Raw genomic sequence first — 19,299 nt, 5'->3', positions numbered from 1 at the left:
ATGTTGCTTTCCCTGGGGAGATGTTACTGTAAGGGAGGAGACCACTACTACTCCTGCTGCCCTCCTCCCCCAACCTTGCCTAGTTCACAAGACAAGAAGAAAGAAAGCAAAAAGTTGGAAAAAACAAAAGTAAGATAAATAGTCAGACAACCTTGGCACCACCACTTGGCCCTAGGAGTTAAAAAAAGCAATAATAATAACATCAACCCCTGACCTAAACTACCTGTGTTATCTGTAAATTCCAGACACTGTATGAAAAAAGCATATATGTATGTAAAACTTTTTGTCCTGTTAGCTGATGCATGTAGCCTCCAGTCACGTTTCCCGTGCTTGCTCAATTTATCACGACCCTTTCACATGGACCCCTTAAAGCTGTAAGCCTTTAAAAAGGCCAAGAATTTCTTTTTCAGGCAGCTCGGCTCTTAAGACGCGAGTCTGCTGACGCTCCCGGCCGAATACAAAACCTCTTCCTTCTTTAATCTGGTGTCTGAGGAGTTTTGTCTGCGGTTCATCCTGCTACAACTGAAACAGCAGGGGTTTGGTCTAGGTCCTGCTGTTTACTGCACAGAAAGCCAATGACTGAAGTGACAAGGAAGAAGGCTTTAATTGGGTGCTGCAGCCCAGGAGATGGGAGCTCAGTCTCAAATTAATCTCTGATCAACTAAAACTAGGGGTTTTTACAGCAGGGAAGAAATTTAACAATGTGTAGGAAAACAGGAACTAGGGTGGGACAAGGAGGCAACCATGATGAATGTGGGGTCAGGCATTTTATTGTCTGGATGTGGTGACCTGGTAAGTTTCAGTTCCTTGATACTTTTTTTGAGAGGTCTGAAGGCCCTTTCCTGAGAAAGGAACTCAGATAAAACAGATGCAAGTTTCAAGCTTTAAGACCAGAAGGGTCAATTTCTGTTTATCCAAAAAACTGTTTGTGGAACAACTGGGTCAGTTTCAGAGAGTTCCTATCATGGCCAAGTTTGTTAGAGGCCTCCCTGCAGCCGAGGCCACACTGCCCTTCCTTAGGGAGCACACAGGAGCCAGCCCCAGGGAGCAGAGCAGAACCACCCCCAGACTGAGCCATGGTCACCTGCAGGTGGCCGCATGCAGCTGCCTTAGGGGCACCTGCCAGCCTCTCAATGATGAAGGCAAGCAGAGTGGGATGATGAACAAAGATATCTTAAGATACACTATAGGCCGGGCGCGGTGGCTCAAGCCTGTAATCCCAGCACTTTGGGAGGCCGAGACGGGCGGATCACAAGGTCAGGAGATCAAGACCATCCTGGCTAACCCGGTGAAACCCCGTCTCTACTAAAAAATACAAAAATCTAGCCGGGCGAGGTGGCGGGCGCCTGTAGTCCCAGCTACTCGGGAGTCTCGAGGCAGGAGAATGGCGTGAACCCGGGAGGCGGAGCTTGCAGTGAGCTGAGATCCGGCCACTGCACTCCAGACTGGGCGAGAGAGCGAAACTCCGCCTCAAAAAAAAAAAAAAAAAAAAAAAAAAAAGATACACTATAGTACTAGCCACTAAAAATATGGTAGACATTCTGTGTGTTCATATAACTATCACAGTAAGTTTTTTTTAAAAAATAAAATATCTGTCCAATCTGATAAAATGTTATTTATAAAATATATTTGCAAAATGTGTTCATATTTGTAAAATACTGAACATGCTCCCAGAAAGCATTTCAGTGTAAGTCATTTTAGTTTTGGATAAATTTGATCTCTTTAAGTTCAGGAAATGATCAAGGACAGATACAATACAGTTTTAGTAGTTTGCATTGTCATCTTTTCTTATTTATTTTTGAAATGGAGTCTCACTCTGTCACCCAGGCTGGAGTGCTGTGGCGCCATCTGGGCTCACTGCAACCCCCACTTCCTGGGTTCAAGTGATTCTCCTGCCTCAGCCACCCAAGTAGCTGAGATTACAGGCATGTGCCACCACGCCCAGCTAATTTTTATATTTTTAGTAGAGACAGGGTTTCACCATGTAGACCAGGCTGGTCTGAATTCCTGGCCTCAAGTGATCTGCCTGCCTTGTCCTCCCAAAGAGCTGGTATTACAGGCATGAGTCACCACGCCCCACCAGTTGTCTTTTCTTAAATTAATTAATCCTATAAATTGCAACCCTAATTATTTGCCAATGAAACCACTGCAGAGATGTGGTACTCTGCCAGTGAGACCATTGCAGAGATATGGGTAATAAAACTGACAGTCCTTACAGAAAGTTTCCTTGTGCTGTTTGCATGATTTCATTCAGGCATACTCCTTCTTTTACTCCCCTTTCACCAGTTAAGAAATGGAATGCCTCTATCTATATCACATCAGCACTGTCAGCATAAAACATTACGAAGGAGATAACATGGGAAAGAATGTGATATCCGAGTCGAGGACTCCTGCTACTGATGCTGTATTCCCTGAGTGTAATTTAAACTTTAGATGACCCTGAAAGTTTGCAGTGTCTGCAAACCAAACCTGCTCTGCAACACGGGACCTAGCTGGGGCCCCTCCTCAGACCCAATCCACCAGCCTCTCTTGGGAAGCAGCTTAGCAGTATCCATTTCTAAGAACCTTCCCAAGTAACTGGAGCCTCTCTTCTCGCTCCCTCATATCATGCCCATGCTTTCACATCCTCTCTAATTTGCCTTTGAGAGATTCAGTTATTCTTCTACTAATTTTTAAGCATCTGTGCTTTTTCTAGGTTACTTTGCCTCTTTCTATACTCATTTGCTAAAATCATAAAACAACAACTATATTAAAGTAAATAAAAAGAATACATCCCTTGGTCATTCAATCTCTTATTTATCAACTCAAGAAATACTTACAGAGCATCAGTGTTTTGCTAGATCCTGAGTCTACCAGACTCAACTGACATGATCCTACAGGGTTAGCAGACATTTAACAACCACAAAAAAAGTTGTTTTTTTTTTATATGAACAAAAATTGTGGTGTGCTATGCTATAGAAAAATAAGTCTGAGTCCTACAAAAGAGAGTAATAGGAAGATCCTGTCTTAGACCAGAGATGATCAAGATAACCTCATCAAGAAAGTATCATTTTGAGATGAGACCCTGCATTAGTCCATTCTCACACTGCTACAATGAAATACCAAAGACTGGGTAAATTATAAAGAACAGAGGTTTAACTGGCTCATAGTTCTACAGGCTGTACAGGAAGCATAGTGGTTTCTGTTTGGCTTCTGGGGAGGCCTTAGGAAACTTATAATTACAGTGGAAGGCAAAGCCCTAGCAATCACGTCTTACATGGCAGGAGCAGGAGCAGGAGCAGGAGCGAGAGAGAGAGGGGAGATGCTACACACTCTTCAACAACCAGATCTCATGATAACTGTCAGGACAACAGCACCAAGGGGGTGGTCTTAAACCATTCATGAAGGACCCACCCCCATGATCCAATCACCTCCCACCAGGCTGCACCTCAACACTGGGGGTTACAGTTCAACATGAGACTGGGTGGGGACACAGATCCAAACCATAATGATGTGACTGTGTGTGTGTGTCTGGGCTGGAGTGGATGCTCTAGATAGAGAGAACAGCATATACTAAAACACTGAAGCAAGAGAGAACTGTCTGCAGAATTGGATACCAATGTGCAACAGGCGAGCAGTTTAAAGCGAGACGGCAGAGGTAACTGTGCCCAGCCTGCCGTCAGAGGCTGGTGTGTTTCTTTTGTTCTTCAGTGCAACAGGAATGGATCCACTCATGGATTTTCAATAATAAGGTAAAATCAGATAAATACAGTGAGGGCATTTCCTGTCCCTGATTCTCACAGGCAGAACTTTGAAATAGCCAGAGGTGATGCGCCGGTAAGTGGGAATAATGATTAATCACTTGGTCTCTATGGTGAAAGGGGGGTCAAGCTTTCCTGTTCACTTTTCTGCCCCCCTCCTCAGTTTCTGACTTAGATCCTCACTCTGGCAGCCTGAAAAATCAACATGAGATCACTTAAGTGGGGGATGTAGGAGGGATCTTTCATGAGAGAAACACTCTGCCCTTCTCTGCAGCCCAAGGCAGGAGAGTGATGTGCGTGGCTGGAGAGTTAGGGGAAGTGCAGGCTTCTGGCTCCTCCCCTCCTTCCCCAGGGATCTACTTGCCCACGGATTTCGGGTTGGATGCGGGTATAGGAAATCCCACCAGGAAGCATGTCTCAGTATCAAGTCCTTGCCTCGCAGCAGGCATCAGGAATTCTCCACGCTGCCTGTGACTTGATGGGTCATCGTTCTAATTCTGGGGTACAAGACATTTGGCCAAATCCAAGCCAGCACCCTCCAATCAGCTTTTTATCAGTAACACAGATGGTATTTTAAGCTATCTCTACCAGATTTTTTTTTTGTTCCTTTCAGTTGGGTTTGAATTTGGATGGAGAAAAATTTGTATTTATTGGGTTCCATAAAACCCCAAAAGGGCTTTTTTTGGACATGGTTCAAGGACAAGTCTGTGTACTGCCTTCATGGTATCATCTTCTGAGTTGGTTTTCCTGATCTTCATGGATTCTGTTATCTGCTAAGATACACTTAGCTTTGAAATCACTGAAATAACAATACATAAAGTTGAAAGTCTGTCAATCTCAAACTCATGGGATGATGATGAGGATAAATTGAGTTAGTAGGCATGAATGGATTGTGAAATCTATTATATGCTAAATGATGAGTCATAAAAATAAAAAAGACAAGAGTCTTTTAAAAATAAACTTTTTTCATAATGAATACTACATCAATATATACACTGATTTCCTCAATTATGATGAGCTAAAATGATCACTCATATTAATGCGTCAAAGAATATTTTTGCTATTAAAATGAAATTATTTTTCATTTCAAAATATTTAAAAAAGAATAATGTAATTCATAAACAAATAATTTCCCAGTAAGAAGTGGTTAAAACATACATGATTAGATTAGGTTAAATTATCTTATTGCTAAATAGTTATTTAAAATATATATTAATATCCAGTAATAAAAAATTAAAAGCTAACCATTTCTCTCTTAATAAATGGTCAAGAGTATGGGTCATAAGATAAGTTTATACAGGTAATTTTAGAGTTTTTCTCTTTGTTTTGTTTTCTTTTTGTCAATATCCAGCAAAACAGGAATTAAACACTTCACATGGTGTAGTAACATTGTACTAGTTTTCTATTGCTCTGTAACAAATTTCCAGTGAATGATCACCAATTGCTTAATGACAAAACACAAAGTTAGTAGTTTAAACAATATAGATGCTGTTGGATTTATGAAGAGAATTGAAAATGCATTTGATACACCTCACCCACCTAACAGCCTAGCTTGGTTTAGCTCACTTTAAATATGCTCAGAACCCTTACATCAACCTACAGTTGGGCAAAATCATCTAACACAAAGCGTACAGTATAGTGTTGAGAGTCTATAAAATGCAAATGGGATTTCAGAAAATACCACTACAAGGGTGATATTTTTAACAACCTTCCATGACCATTGTACATTCACAGACAGCCTCTGGTCACTTGCATATCTGCATTCTTTTCTAAGTTTTAAAAATCCTTTTCAAATGATTATATTAATATAATCATAAGGCTGAAATAAATGTCATTAAGATGCCATATAATAACATTTTCCCAGCTTCCTATGAATGATCACTAATTGCTTAATGACAAAACATTTATCTAAGGAAATATCCACAAAGGTTGTGCAGCAAGGGTTTACTTTCTTGCTAAATGAAAGGTTCTTAATGGGAAAGTCCTTAATGGGGAATTCTTAATTGCTAGTTTCCAAAATGAATTAATTTTAAATCCTTGTTAAGGAGAAATCTACCAGGGTTTCCTGACCTCCTAAAAAGGGCAATGTTACTTATTACCATAATAAATGAAAACAAACAAAACATATCAACAGAGTATTTTATATGTTGAGTATTTTATAGAATTATAAGCTTAATGATAACATTTAGTATTATTATTCTTCCTTGATCACTTATATCTTTTTTCCCAAATAAAAGTGCCCCCAAGATTAATTACCAGAGTTAATATAATTAGCTTAGAATCGTTCATCTTACCTTGATGATAACCTAAAGTTACATTCACTAAAATGCACTAAAATATTTTATATGCAAACAAAGGTTGATAACTCTAATGGTCTTCTAAAAACTCAGTATCATTCAAAATTAAAGATGTCTTATTTTAACATGCAGATATGACCCATGTATATTATTCTACACTCGTGAACACTGTAACTAATATTGCATATTATTTTTATAGAATGAAAATATAATAAGGACAAAGCATAATAAGGTAGTCTACTATACTGATTTCTTTTAATAACTGCATTCCTGACTAACTGATTTAAATATTATAATGGCTAACAGGGAATATTTTAGAATCTTTATGCTCAGCATCAGTTGTTACTATGTCCTAAATATCACTTTATATTCAACAGATGTCTTTTCTGGAAATTGTGAAAATTTCTCTTACATCAAGTTTTAATTCTAAGAGTAGAATTGGATTTGTGAGATGCTAGTAATTTGGGTTCTTTCTAACCCCAGCTGGGCAGATAAAACCAGGCTCAGCCTTATTTGAATTCAGATTAATACTCCTGTCAACATTTTGCTCTTGTCTTTTCTCTCCCTTTTTTTTAAACTTTTAATATTCTTTGGTGTCCTTATGCATTCATTTTGCGATGTTTTACTGGCTTTCTCTCCTAATGTTAACTTGGCATTGTTGAATACATCATTTGTAGTTAGTTTTACCGTTTTCTACAGTGAAACATTAAAGCATGATGAGGTGTTGAAATGACAGTACATGTAAACTAATAAAGGTGCCATTGCTACACTGTTGAGGAGCTGAGCAGAGAAAGCCATGCTAAACTTTGTTAATTTGAAAAATTATGGGTTTCCCTATATTCTAACAACTGGATGGGCGATAGATAAGCAATTACACCGAGTCTGGGTAAATAATTATATGGTAGTTGTTACAAGCTCAAAACTACGCAGATCTCTGCAAATGCTCAAAGCCCTATTTAACTTTACCATTTCAGTGTCAAAGTGCTCAAAAGAGTTCTTTTATAGACATATTAAAAGTTCTCTTACAGACATACTTCTTTGGGATGTTAATGTTCAAGAAAATACATTGGTTTATATATGAAAATAAAAAAGAAATTGGTTTCCATTCTTTTGGATAAATATCTGAAAGTGGAATTGTTGGATCATAAGGAAGTTTGATTTTTAATTTTTAAAGGAATTTCCATACTGTTTTCCATAGTGGCTGCACCATTTTGCATTCTCACCGACAGTGCACGAGGATTCCAGTTTCTCCAAATTTTTAAAGGAATTTCCATACTGTTTTCCATAGTGGCTGCACCATTTTGCATTCTCACCGACAGTGCACGAGGATTCCAGTTTCTCCACATCCTTGCCAATATTTGCTGTGTTTTGTTTTTTGATAACAATCATCCTGACAGGTGTGAGATAGTAGCTCATAATGGTTTTGATTTGCATGTCCCTGATGATTAGTGATGCTGAACACTTAGGCCATTCTATGTCTTCTTTGGAGAAATGTCTATTCAGATGTTTTGTCCATTTTTAATCGGGTTATTTGTCTTTTTGCTCTTGAGTTATAGGAGTTCCTTATATATTTTGGAAATTAACCCCTTATCAGATATATAGTTTGCAAATATCTTCTCCCATTTCATGGGTTGCCTTTTCACTCTGCTGATTATTTTCTTTGCTGCACAGAGGCTTTTTAGTATAGTGTAGTCCCACCTGTCTATTTTTGCTTTGGTTGCCTGTACTTTTGATGTTCAAGAAATCATTTCCAAGACCAATGTCACGAAGCTTTTCTCCAAATATCTACTTCCAGAAGTTTTACACTTTTAGGCCTTATGTTTAAATCTTTAATCCATTTTGCATTAATTTTTATGCATGGTTTCAGATAAGGTTCCAAATTCTTCGTTTGCATGTGAAAATCCAGTTTTCCCAGCACTGTTGAACAGACTATTCTGTTGAACATTTGATATTCTTGGCACCCTTGTCAAAGACCAGTTGATCACACATGCATGGATTTTTTTCTAGAATATCTATTCCAGTGGTCTATACGCCTTTCTTTATGCCAGTACCATACTGTTTAAATTATGATAGCTTTGTAATATATTTCAAAATCAGGAAGCATGATGCTTCTAGCTTTGTTCTTCTTTCTCAAAACTGATTTGGCTGTTTCAGGTCTTTTGTAATTCCACATGAATTTTTGGATTGTGTTTTCTATTTCTGTAAAAACCATAACATTAGGATTTTGATGGGAATTGCACTGAATCTATAGATCACTTGTGGTAGAATGTACATTTTATTAATACCAAGTCTTCCAATCAATGAACATGGGATATCTTCTCATTTGTGTCTTTAATTTTTTCATCAGTATTTTATAGTTGTCATTATGTAAGCCTTTCATCTTCTTAGTTAAGTTTATTTCTAGATATTTCATTCTTTTTGATGTTATTGAAAATGGGATTGTTTTTCTAATTTCCTTTTCCGATAGTTTGTTGTTTATCCAAAAGAATGGAAATCAGAAACTGGAACAGGTATCTGCTCTTTCATGTTCACTGTGGCACTATTTATACTAGTCAATCAAGATGTGGAAAAAACCTAAAAGTCTACAGATAACAAATGAATAAAGAAAATGTATATCCATACAGTAGAATATTATTCATCTTAAAAAAGAAAAAAGTTCTGCAATGTGAGACAACACGGATAAACCTTGAGGACATTATGCAAAGTGAAATAAGCACAAAAGGACAAATATTACATGCTTCCACTTATATGAGGTATCTACAGTAGGCAAACTCATTGAACAAAGAGTGGAATGGTGGTTACCAGGGGCTGAGGAAGTGAGAATGGGTGCTATTAATCAATGGACTTCACATTTCAATCAAGCAGGATGAGTAAGTTCTAGACATCTGCTGTACAATATTGTACCTATTGTTAATGATATCATGGTACAATTAAAATCTGTTAAGAGGGTAGATCTTGTGTTAATTTTGTTCTTGAAATAAAATTTAAAATAAATAGAACATGAAATCTTATATTTTAAAATCTTTCAAATCAGTAAGAATTAAAACATATGTTAATTTACCATTTACTGTTTCAAAACATATAATTACAAAAGTAAGAAATCAAACTCATGCACCTATGAGAATTACATCATTTATGTCATTCCGCTTTGAGAATAATGATGCAAAGTCTAACCAGCATCTTCCAATTAAGGCCTGGCATTTTCTGTAGGTTAGTGCCTTTGGGTATCTTGCCTTTTGATTCCATAAACGTTAGAGTAGTTTTTCTTCTTTTGTTAAACACAGCACTAAAGAATCCTGAATACTCACTACCAATTAGCAACATGTTCCTAACTGAAGAAAATACCACACTCGATCACATCTCACTAGAAAGGGCAGGGGATGGGCAGCTGGGGTGATGGCAGGAACATCTGTGCTGATGTCTGTGGCGCGCCCTTCCCTATCAGTGAAATGGACTCAGCGGCTGGCACAACTTAATTTAATCCACATTTATAATACCTCAAAGTTGTTTTAGATGCCACATGACAAGATTATAAAGTAGACATATTGTCATTTTACAGTCAAATAGTTTACAAAATTAATTCCCCCATATTTCACAAACAAGGCACATCATTCATTCCAGATAAAGTCTGTCCTTCTCAGCACGTGCTGGGCTGTGGGTGGCCTCTCCTCACTCCTGGGCCCTTCCATGGGCCTCCTACCCAGGACACTGCCTCTCTTAACCTTCTGCATAACTGACAGTCCTACAGCAGGCTGATGCAGGGCTCTCTATTCAGAGTTGTCTCTGGCAAATCCCATAGTTTATAATTTGAGGACTTTAACACTGCTTCAGTCTCCAGAAAATGTTAAACTATTTTACATTTAGATATTAAAATTTATATGATGTGCAAAAACATGCATCCTGTTAGTTGTGCCACTTTCATGAAGTAACATTGTCCAATGGGACTAAGTACGATTGTGATGCTGTAGAAATAGTGATTTTATAAATTTTAACCAAGAAATCACAATTTAAATTGGATTAATTTGAATATATTTACATAATTGTTCATATATACTTATAATTATAATTTATAACAGCTTATATATTTATATTGACTGCATTCATATTAATATATCAAATATACTAACAGTTTCAAACTATATTTTGATTTGATTGGTATTTTACCTCTTTGCATATATAAAAACATAAATATTATGCCAATAAAATAAATAATGTACCTACTGGCTAGAACTATAGTGGGACAGAAATACTTGCATAGAAAGTGAAGAAGAAGAAGAATAGAAGGTGTTTCAGAGTGAATGACTTCAAGCATTGTTCTCAGAAAGAGCCTGTGCAGAGGTGAAGGTTGCAGTGAGACAAGATTGCACCACTGCACTCCAGCCTGGGCAACACAGCAAGACTCCGTCAAAAAGGAAGGAAAGAAGGAAGGAAGGAAGGAAGGAAGGAAGGAAGGAAGGAAGGAAGGAAGGAAGGAAGGAAGGAAGGGAGGGAGGGAGGGAGGGAGGCAGGGAGGGAGGGAGGGAGGGAGGGAGGGAGGGGAGGGAAGGAGGGGCCTGTGCATATATCACACCTTCAGATGCATGTAAGCAACAGACTGACCTGCCTGCGATGCTCTCTGCAATATTTTTGTCTCACTGTGGCTATCTTGTAAAATTAAGACATTCTACATTAAGCATTTTTTCAAAAGTACACAAAATATTATCAAAGAATACAAAATTATGTAGCTATCTTTAAAACATAAGAATGTTTAAAATAGAATATGAATTCCTTAGGATTGACGTTTTAGTTACTAAATCTGTTGCTGAATGCTGAAGTGTGTACATGAATTTACTGTCTATTAGTAAAGGGTTTTTAAAAAATGAAAATGTAACTTGATTACCTGTAAATAAAAAAAAATTTAAAGTAGAGTGCCATTTAAAGTAAATATTTATGAATTAATGAAAATTAAGAAAATGATTTATACAGTTTTACAAACTGATGAATTAAATAATCAGTAAATAATCTTGACTCAACTACAAACTAAAGACTATTACAATATTCCCACTATATAGAGATGACTAATGAAAAAAATCACAGCAAAAATACACAAAACCAACACACTATAGTTCACAATGAGGTTTAAGGAAAAGGGAAAAATGTAAATGCTACATACATATTTTGCTCCTGAAATTCTGATCCAGAGAGCAAAGAAATGAATGTTAATCACATAAAAGGAAACTCCTATCAATATAATATAGACGAAGTGATACAGTGAACAAAACAAGAACATGCTTACCAGAAAACAATGATACTTACTGGAGAAAACCACATCACTTTAAGAATCCAAATTGTAAGAGCTAAATTCACAACGAGGATGATGAGTAAAAGAAGAACAAACAAGTAGAGGCAGCGCTTTCTCCAGCCATAAATGCCAATTTTGTAGACATACGGATTCTCTGGCCTCTCTATGTGGGTGCCTTCTGTGGCTGTAGTGTACTGCTCACGCACCATCTGCCACGGGTGTGTTCATGAGAGGAGAGAGAAAGAGACAAAGAGGGAATGAGGGAGTCAACTTGTTTGTTAATACTGATTTACTACGAGCCTGAAAACGTATTTTTCATCCCAGTCATAAGTTTCCAAAATTAATGATTTTTTAAAAAGATAATTAAATATTATTCTGAAACATGTCACTGTGTTTCAATCACAGGGAGATATTTAATCTGTCATTTAGAATATTTTATGTATGATAAACATTTGAAATCTAGTGACCGTATTTTCAGATGTTAATAACTTCAGATGTTAATAAATTCTCTGTATCTATCAAAGTTCTTCAGGGTTAAACTTGGAATTGAAGCATTAACCTAAAATAATCAAGTTACCAAGTTCTACAAAGGTTAATTGGGAGGAAAATCAAGCTGGTATCTTTAAAAAGGAATCCGTGGCCAGGGTGGTAGCGCGTGTCTGTAATTCCAGCACTTTGGGAGGCTGAGGTAGGCGTCTCACGAGGTCAGGAGATCGAGACCATTCTGGCTAACACGGTGAAACCCTGTCTCTACTAAAAATACAAAAAATTAGCCGGGCATGGTGGCGGCGCCTGTAGTCCCAGCCACTTGGGAGGCTGAGGCAGGAGAATCGCTTGAATCCAGGAGGCAGAGGTTGCAGTGAGCTGAGATCATGCCATTGTGCTCCGGCCTGGATGACAGAGCGAGACTCCATCTCAAAAAAAAAAAAAAAGAAAAAGAAAAAAAAAATTAAAAAAAGTATTCATTTTTCCCTTTATACAAAGAACAGAAGTACTTTTTAGCTACGAAGTTAAAATGGGAGATTATGAAGACTTTCCTGATGGTAAATGTAGTAAAAAGATGAATCAGAATATAAATACTCTTCTCTGGGATTTCTTTTGTGCAAAAGTCACACATTTATTTTTAGGGGTGATTTGGAGTTGTCCTTGTTAAAAATAAGTTATGGTCTAAAACAAATCTTTAAATCTCCTTCCAATTTAACGACAGGCATTTTCACATATTCTGATTACCTAAAATTAGGCTATTCATCACATAGTATTTTCAAATATCCAGGACTGACAGCCAGCATTATTCAACCCCTAAATGTTTAATGGTTTCATAAGCGCATTATTCATTGACTCATTTCCTTGAACTCCTCCAGTCTTCCTTAGATCAGAGCCAGTGGCTCAAGCCAAAGTACCAGATGTATCCCTGATGGTTGTCTCTTCCCTCAAGCCCCACATCAGCAAGTCCTATCAATTCTAACTTTCATATATATCCGAAATCTGTCTACCTCTCTACATTTCCATTGCTACCGCACTAGCTCAGGTTACTCTGACTGCTCTCAACTCCACTGCTGAAAAATCCACTTTCATTCTTTCCCTTCCTGAAAACCATTCCCCACCCAGGAGCCAATGTGTAAAATGTAAGTAAGCTCCAGTCACTCTATTTTTCCAAACCTTCTGATGGCTTCTCACCACAGTGACAATGTCCGAATGCCTCTATCACCTGAAAGACCCTATAAAAGCCAGACTTTGCTGATGTCTGTGGCTTTATCGACCACCATTGTGTCCTTTGCTCACAAGACTGAAGCAAAGAGTCGGTACTCTTCAACAGACCAGGTTAACTCTCACCCTAGGACCTTTGTCCTGGACTCGGTCTTCCCCTGCTGGTCCTGCTCATCTTTCAGTAGCAGCACACGTGCCATCTCCTCAAAGAAGCCTCCTTCTCTGGACACGCAGTCACTCTCAACCACTTCCCTCTATTATATTTATTTCAAAGTGCTTATCATCTGAAATAACGGCTCCAGAATTTCTATAAAGGACAGACTAGGAGAGCGCAACTGGATGGGGAAGGGTGGCCAGGAGTCTGAACCAAAAGCAAGCACAGTACTTACAATATTGCTACAGATGGACACAACCAGCAAAGTTTTCTAAGAACACATGTGAGTATATTTCTATTTCTACATATTCCTAGTCCTATATATATATAGTTTCCTATTATTGCTGTAGCAAATTATCAGAAACCTAGTGGCTTAACACAATTTTATCTTATAGTTCTGGAGGTCAAAAAATAGGTCTTACAAGTCTAAAATGAAAGCGTGGGCAAGGCTGTGTTTTTCTGGAGGGTGGAGGGGAGACATTGCTTGCCTTTTCCAGCTTCTAGAAGCTGCCCACATTCCTTGCTCGAGCCTCTATTTCCATCACACCTCCTCCTCTGGCTCCGATGCCTCTGTCTGCCCCTCACAGAGACCCCTGCAATAGAACCGGGCCTGCCTGGATAACCCAGGATGGCCTTTCCCTCTCGAGAGCCTGAGCATAACCACACCTGCAGAGCCTCCTCCTCTTCCACATAAAGTGACCTCTTCACAGGCTCCAGGGGTTATTAGAACACGAATGTCTCTGGGGGCCATTATTCTGTCTACTGGATAATGGTTTTGTTCACCCCTACATAACACTGAGAAAACTTCAGTATCCATTCAAAACAATTTTGTTGTGGTTTGCTGGAGAGCTGACAGCAATCCTGTGATGAGGACAGCTCTTAGATCCCCGAAATCAGCACCTCTGCCATGGTCTTTCACCTGGGTCACTGCAACAGCCACCTGACCGTCCCCCTGCCTGTGCCTCTAAATCTCCTACAGTCGATTTCTAACATAGAGGCTGGAGTGGTCCTTTCAGAGCATGCGTCGGTTCATGCCCCACCTCTGCAACAAACCTTCCTGTGGCTTCCCATTTCACTCACAGCAAAAACCAAACTCCTCACCCCCAGACATGGTTCCCTGCCTTCATCCAGTCCCTCTCGCCCTGACTCCTCCTGCCCCAGGAACAGTGGTCTTACTCGGCCAGGAGTCCCCCAAGTGTGACCCCACCTCAAGGACTCCACAGTTAGAATTCCCTCTACCTGGAAGGTCTCCCCGATGTCTACATGGTTCCTCTCAACTCTCTGTTCCAAGATCGCTTGTCAATGACCTCCCTGATCATCCTATTTAAACAACAGACCCCACCACCACCACCACAGAGCTCCCCGGGGCTCCTCTGACACTTTTTCTCCCGCAGCACTTAACTCCCCAGGCATACTACGTATTTTACTGATGTATTTGATTGTAAATGCTCACCCCCCACATATAAGCCCTGAGAGGCTGAGGTTTGCAACTATTTTGTTATTTTGTTTTACCCTCGGCCCCTAGAACAGCAGCCGACATGTAGTATGTGCTTAATAAATATTTGCTGAATTAATTACACACACATGTTGAAAGGAAAAATTCCCAGACTTTTTTTTTTTTGAGACAGAGTCTTGCTCTGTTGCCAGGCTGGCATGCAGTGGCATGATCTCAGCTCACTGCAAACTCTGCCTCCCGGGTTCAAGTGATTCTCCTGCCTCACTCAGCCTCTCAAGCAGCTGGGATTACAAGCACACGCCACCACACCCAGCTAGTTTTTGTATTTTTAGTAGAAACAGGGTTTCACCATGTTGGCCAGGCTGGTCTCGAACTCCTGATCTCAGGTAATCCACCCGCCTTGGCCTCCCAAAGTGCTGGGATTATAGGCGTGTGCCACCACGCCTGGCCAACCCAGACATTTTTATTCAAGCATACAACAAGCAATAAAATAGGTGGAGAGTTACTTCAGACTTTCCCTAACTTTTTATAATGAGTTAATTTGAAGCTTGTGCATAAACAGGGTATGTTTAGTGTGATTAGTTGTTTAGGACTCAGAAGACTCAGCAAGATCTCCTTCAGTCTGGTGAGGTTCTCCCAAAAGAGGGGAGCCTGGGGAATGTGCTGTCTTTGGCTCTTGAGTCCCCTGACATCTGCCCACCTCCCCTGCTGACAGCTTGAGTAAGAAGCTGGACCCTACATCCCTGGAAGAAAATACTGATCACACACTGGTTTTTGGAAGCTGGCGACCTGCTTTCTAGTCCTCCCATATTTGAGCTGTATTTACCAATCTTTTTGTTTTTAAAAAAGCTTGCCAGCTGTAATTCTTTTTATATCGTGTTTTGTGATAGCCTTCTTTAATGTTTTTAAAGTGCCATCTACCAGTGTTCACTGTATTGTGTAAAAAAGTCCTTTTACTCTCAATAAGCATGAGTTAAATCGCTAGGTGAAACATTCAATTCAAATATTTCTCTAAAAAGTTGATTTTGTTGTTTATATTTCTCACAACTCACAAGTGGCTTTCATCTTTATTAGACACTATATTACATTTTTGCCAGGAGAGACTTTCAGAGGCTACCTGGTTCAACCAGCTTCCTTTAGGTATTTACTCAAATCAGGCTTGAGAAGAATATCAGTGCTTCAGCACCTGGGGGTCAGGCAACTGCATTAGTGGTATTCACGTCGGCAAGAAACTGCACTGGAATAACGCACAGCACTTTGCGATCTACTTACAAACCCTTTACAAAACATAATTAGTGAAATAAGTGTATTAGAATTTAAAGTCTATATTCCAAGATCAAGAATTCTAATTTTTAATGTATCATGAACTAAATTTATTTTCATAGACTCGTTTATTAAAACAAATTTTGTCATTGAAAATTACATTATTTCTCCTGCTAACCATCCTTCAAAGTATGTTGGTGCTATACTTAATTTTTTTATTTTTATTTTGAGACGGAGTCTCGCTCTGTTGCCCAGGCTAGAGAGAAGTGGCATGATCACGGCTCACTGCAACCTGCACCTCCCGGGTTAAAGCAATTATCCTGTCTCAGCCTCCCGAGTAGCTGGGATTACAGGTGCTGCCACCACGCCCAGCTAATTTTTTGTATTTTTAGTAGAGACAGGGTTTCACCCTGTTAGCCAGGATGGTCTTGATCTCCTGACCTCGTGATCCGCCTGCCTCAGCCTCCCAGAGTGCTGGGATGATAGGTATAAGCCACTGTGCTCGGCCATGCTATACTTAATTTTGATTGCTTTTCAATGCATCTCTCAGGTATAGTTTTCAATCCTTTAATGGATAGGGCTCCAGATGTGAAGCACTATACTTGTTTTGGTATAAATATCTGCTTTTATATGCTTCTGAATTCATGATCCCAGGTTTGTTATTTAAAACAAAATGACCTTAAGGACAGATAATCTGTCTTCTACATTATTTGATTCTTGTCATAGCATATAATATAGTGAATCGAACATAGTGTCTACTAGGTAAATGTCGCTAAATGACATTCTTCATTTCAACCAATATTTACTGTCATGCCTAGTTTGGGTAGGTCATTATCAAGAGTCTAAGACAGAAAGATGATAAATGCAAGGATAATGCCCAAAAGGAGTTAATATCATATAATTTTTGAAAAGGTGAGTTTGAGAAAGAACAAAACAGATCTTTTAGAAATGAAATTTAATTCTAAGAACTCAAAGAATGAGTTATAATAGTTTAAAGTTATCTGTCTGATACTGACTTTGGTATACCACTTCGGGTTTCAATATTTTTCTGGTACAAATTTCCACCACTTTGCTTTCAACAGTTCTTTGAACAAGTATGTACAAAGCTTTTTGTTAGTGTTACGTCTTTTTTTTTTTCATTGGGATTTTTAAAAGTTTCTTTACTTTTACTGTTTTCCAGATTCAGAATGATTTTCATAAATTTGAATTAATTTATTCTGTTCGTGAGTCAGTGTCTGTTTTCAATTGAACTTGTCTTCAGTTCAATTAGAGAACTCTTGGCAATTGCTTCTTTAACCATTGTCTTCCCTACATTTTCTCTAGTTACTTCCACTGGGGCTTCAGTAAGATATATTTAGACCTCCTCATTCACCAGTCATGTTTTTTAAACTTAGCTTTATATTTCCACAGCTTTATCACTCTGTGTTGTTTTCTAAGATCTATCTTCCAATATACTAATTCTCTTTGCAGCTGTATGCAATCTGTCAGACACAGAGTAAGCCAGCTTTCCAATCTTCATGGGAGATTCACCTGAGTGTCAGGGACGGCATTCTACCTGCCTTGGGTAAGGTCCTTTCTGGCCACAGGGCTTGCTGACTAGGGGCTTAGCAAACCTCTTATAGCACTTATGATGTCAATCTGAAAACTCCTGAAAAATTACTTTCCACAGTTTCAAAAACCGTCTTTCATAAGCCATGTCACCTAGCTCTAATATCCAGATAGGTAATTTCTTACTAGGTAACAAGCACCATCATGGTGCATCATCCCTCCAAATGACAAGGTCACTCGTGTGAGAAGTCAATTACAACAATGTGACTAGGTAACCGTGACTGGTATCAGTTATGTGCACATAATAGGCAATCAGTAAGTGCTTGTTGAACACATGAATGCATAGGGAGTGGGACTTACCCTACCGGTTGTGATGATACAGCTTTGTGCTATAGTAACAACAACAAAAATGAGCTAGTGACAAATAATTGACAAGTAAAAGAAAATGGAGAGTCTAGAAACAAGCCCATACACACAGATCGTAGTAAGGCAATGAAAAGTGAGAACTAAGAGACATCCCGTCTATACCAGTTGCTCTTCCAGAAGGCGAGCTGGCAGGGCAGGAGCAAGCTACTGTGCTGGTTAAATTCAGGCTGCCTATGTTATGCTAGTATTGAGAATGACTGCATGAGTTTTACCTCTATTTTCCTTTAAACTTCCAAGAAACATCTCATCTCGTGCTAATTAATGGCAGTAATTCTCAGTGTGTTTTCTGCCTCACTGTTTGCATCATAACTTACATCGTTCTTGGTCCTATGGTACATCTAGTTCTAGATCCTTGAGGAATCGCCATACTGTTTTCCATAATGGTTGAACTAGTTTACAATCCCACCAACAGTGTAAAAGTGTTCCTATTTCTCCACGTCCTCTCCAGCACCTGTTGTTTCCTGACTTTTGAATGATCGCCATTCTAACTGGTGTGAGATGGTATCTCATTGTGGTTTTGATTTGCATTTCTCTGATGGCCAGTGATGATGAGCGTTTTTTCATGTGTCTGTTGGCTGTATGAATGTCTTCTTTTGAGAAATGTCTGTTCATATCCTTTGCCCACTTTTCGATGGGGTTGTTTGTTTTTTTCTCGTAAATTTGTTGGAGTTCTTTGTAGGTTCTGGATATTAGCCCTTTGTCAGATGAGTAGATTGCAAAAATTTTCTCCCATTCTGTAGGTTGCCTGTTCATTCTGATGGTAGTTTCTTTTGCTGTGCAGAAGCTCTTTAGTTTAATGAGATCCCATTTGTCAATTTTGGCTTTTGCTGCCGTTGCTTTTGGTGTTTTAGACATGAAGTCTTTGCCCATGCCTATGTCCTGAATGGTACTACCTAGGTTTTCCTCTAGGATTTTTATGGTATTAGGTCTAACATTTAAGTCTCTAATCCATCTTGAATTAATTTTCGTATAAGGAGTAACCCAGCCATCCCATTACTGGGTATATACCCAAAGGATTATAAATCATGCTGCTATAAAGACACATGCACACATATGTTTATTGCGGCACTATTCACAATAGCAAAGACTTGGAATCAACCCAAATGTCCATCAGCGACAGACTGGATTAAGAAAATGTGGCACATATACACCATGGAATACTATGCAGCCATAAAAAAGGATGAGTTTGTGTCCTTTGTAGGGACATGGATGCAGCTGGAAACCATCATTCTCAGCAAACTATCACAAGAACAGAAAACCAAACACCGCATGTTCTCACTCATAGGCGGGAACTGAACAATGAGATCACTTGGACTCGGGAAGGGGAACATCACACACCGGGGCCTATCATGGGGAGGGGGGAGCGGGGAGGGATTGCATTGGGAGTTATACCTGATGTAAATGACGAGTTGATGGGTGCAGCACAG

General features: G+C 39.0%; 1 protein-coding gene across 1 annotated transcript in view; it reads right to left on the bottom strand.

Annotated features, from left to right (window-relative positions):
• SGCG (sarcoglycan gamma) overlaps positions 1-19,299 on the bottom strand; it is a 78,360-nt gene that overhangs the window by 48,847 nt on the left and 10,214 nt on the right. Inside the window, exon 2 of the mRNA XM_008021713.3 lies at positions 11,333-11,527. Within this exon, the coding sequence (XP_008019904.3) occupies positions 11,333-11,527 (195 nt within the window). The remainder of the gene's footprint in view (positions 1-11,332; positions 11,528-19,299) is intronic.

Source organism: Chlorocebus sabaeus, chromosome 3 (assembly GCF_047675955.1).
Source record: "Chlorocebus sabaeus isolate Y175 chromosome 3, mChlSab1.0.hap1, whole genome shotgun sequence".
Taxonomy (NCBI): Eukaryota; Metazoa; Chordata; class Mammalia; order Primates; family Cercopithecidae; genus Chlorocebus; species Chlorocebus sabaeus.
This window is presented reverse-complemented; position numbering and strand designations above follow the sequence as displayed.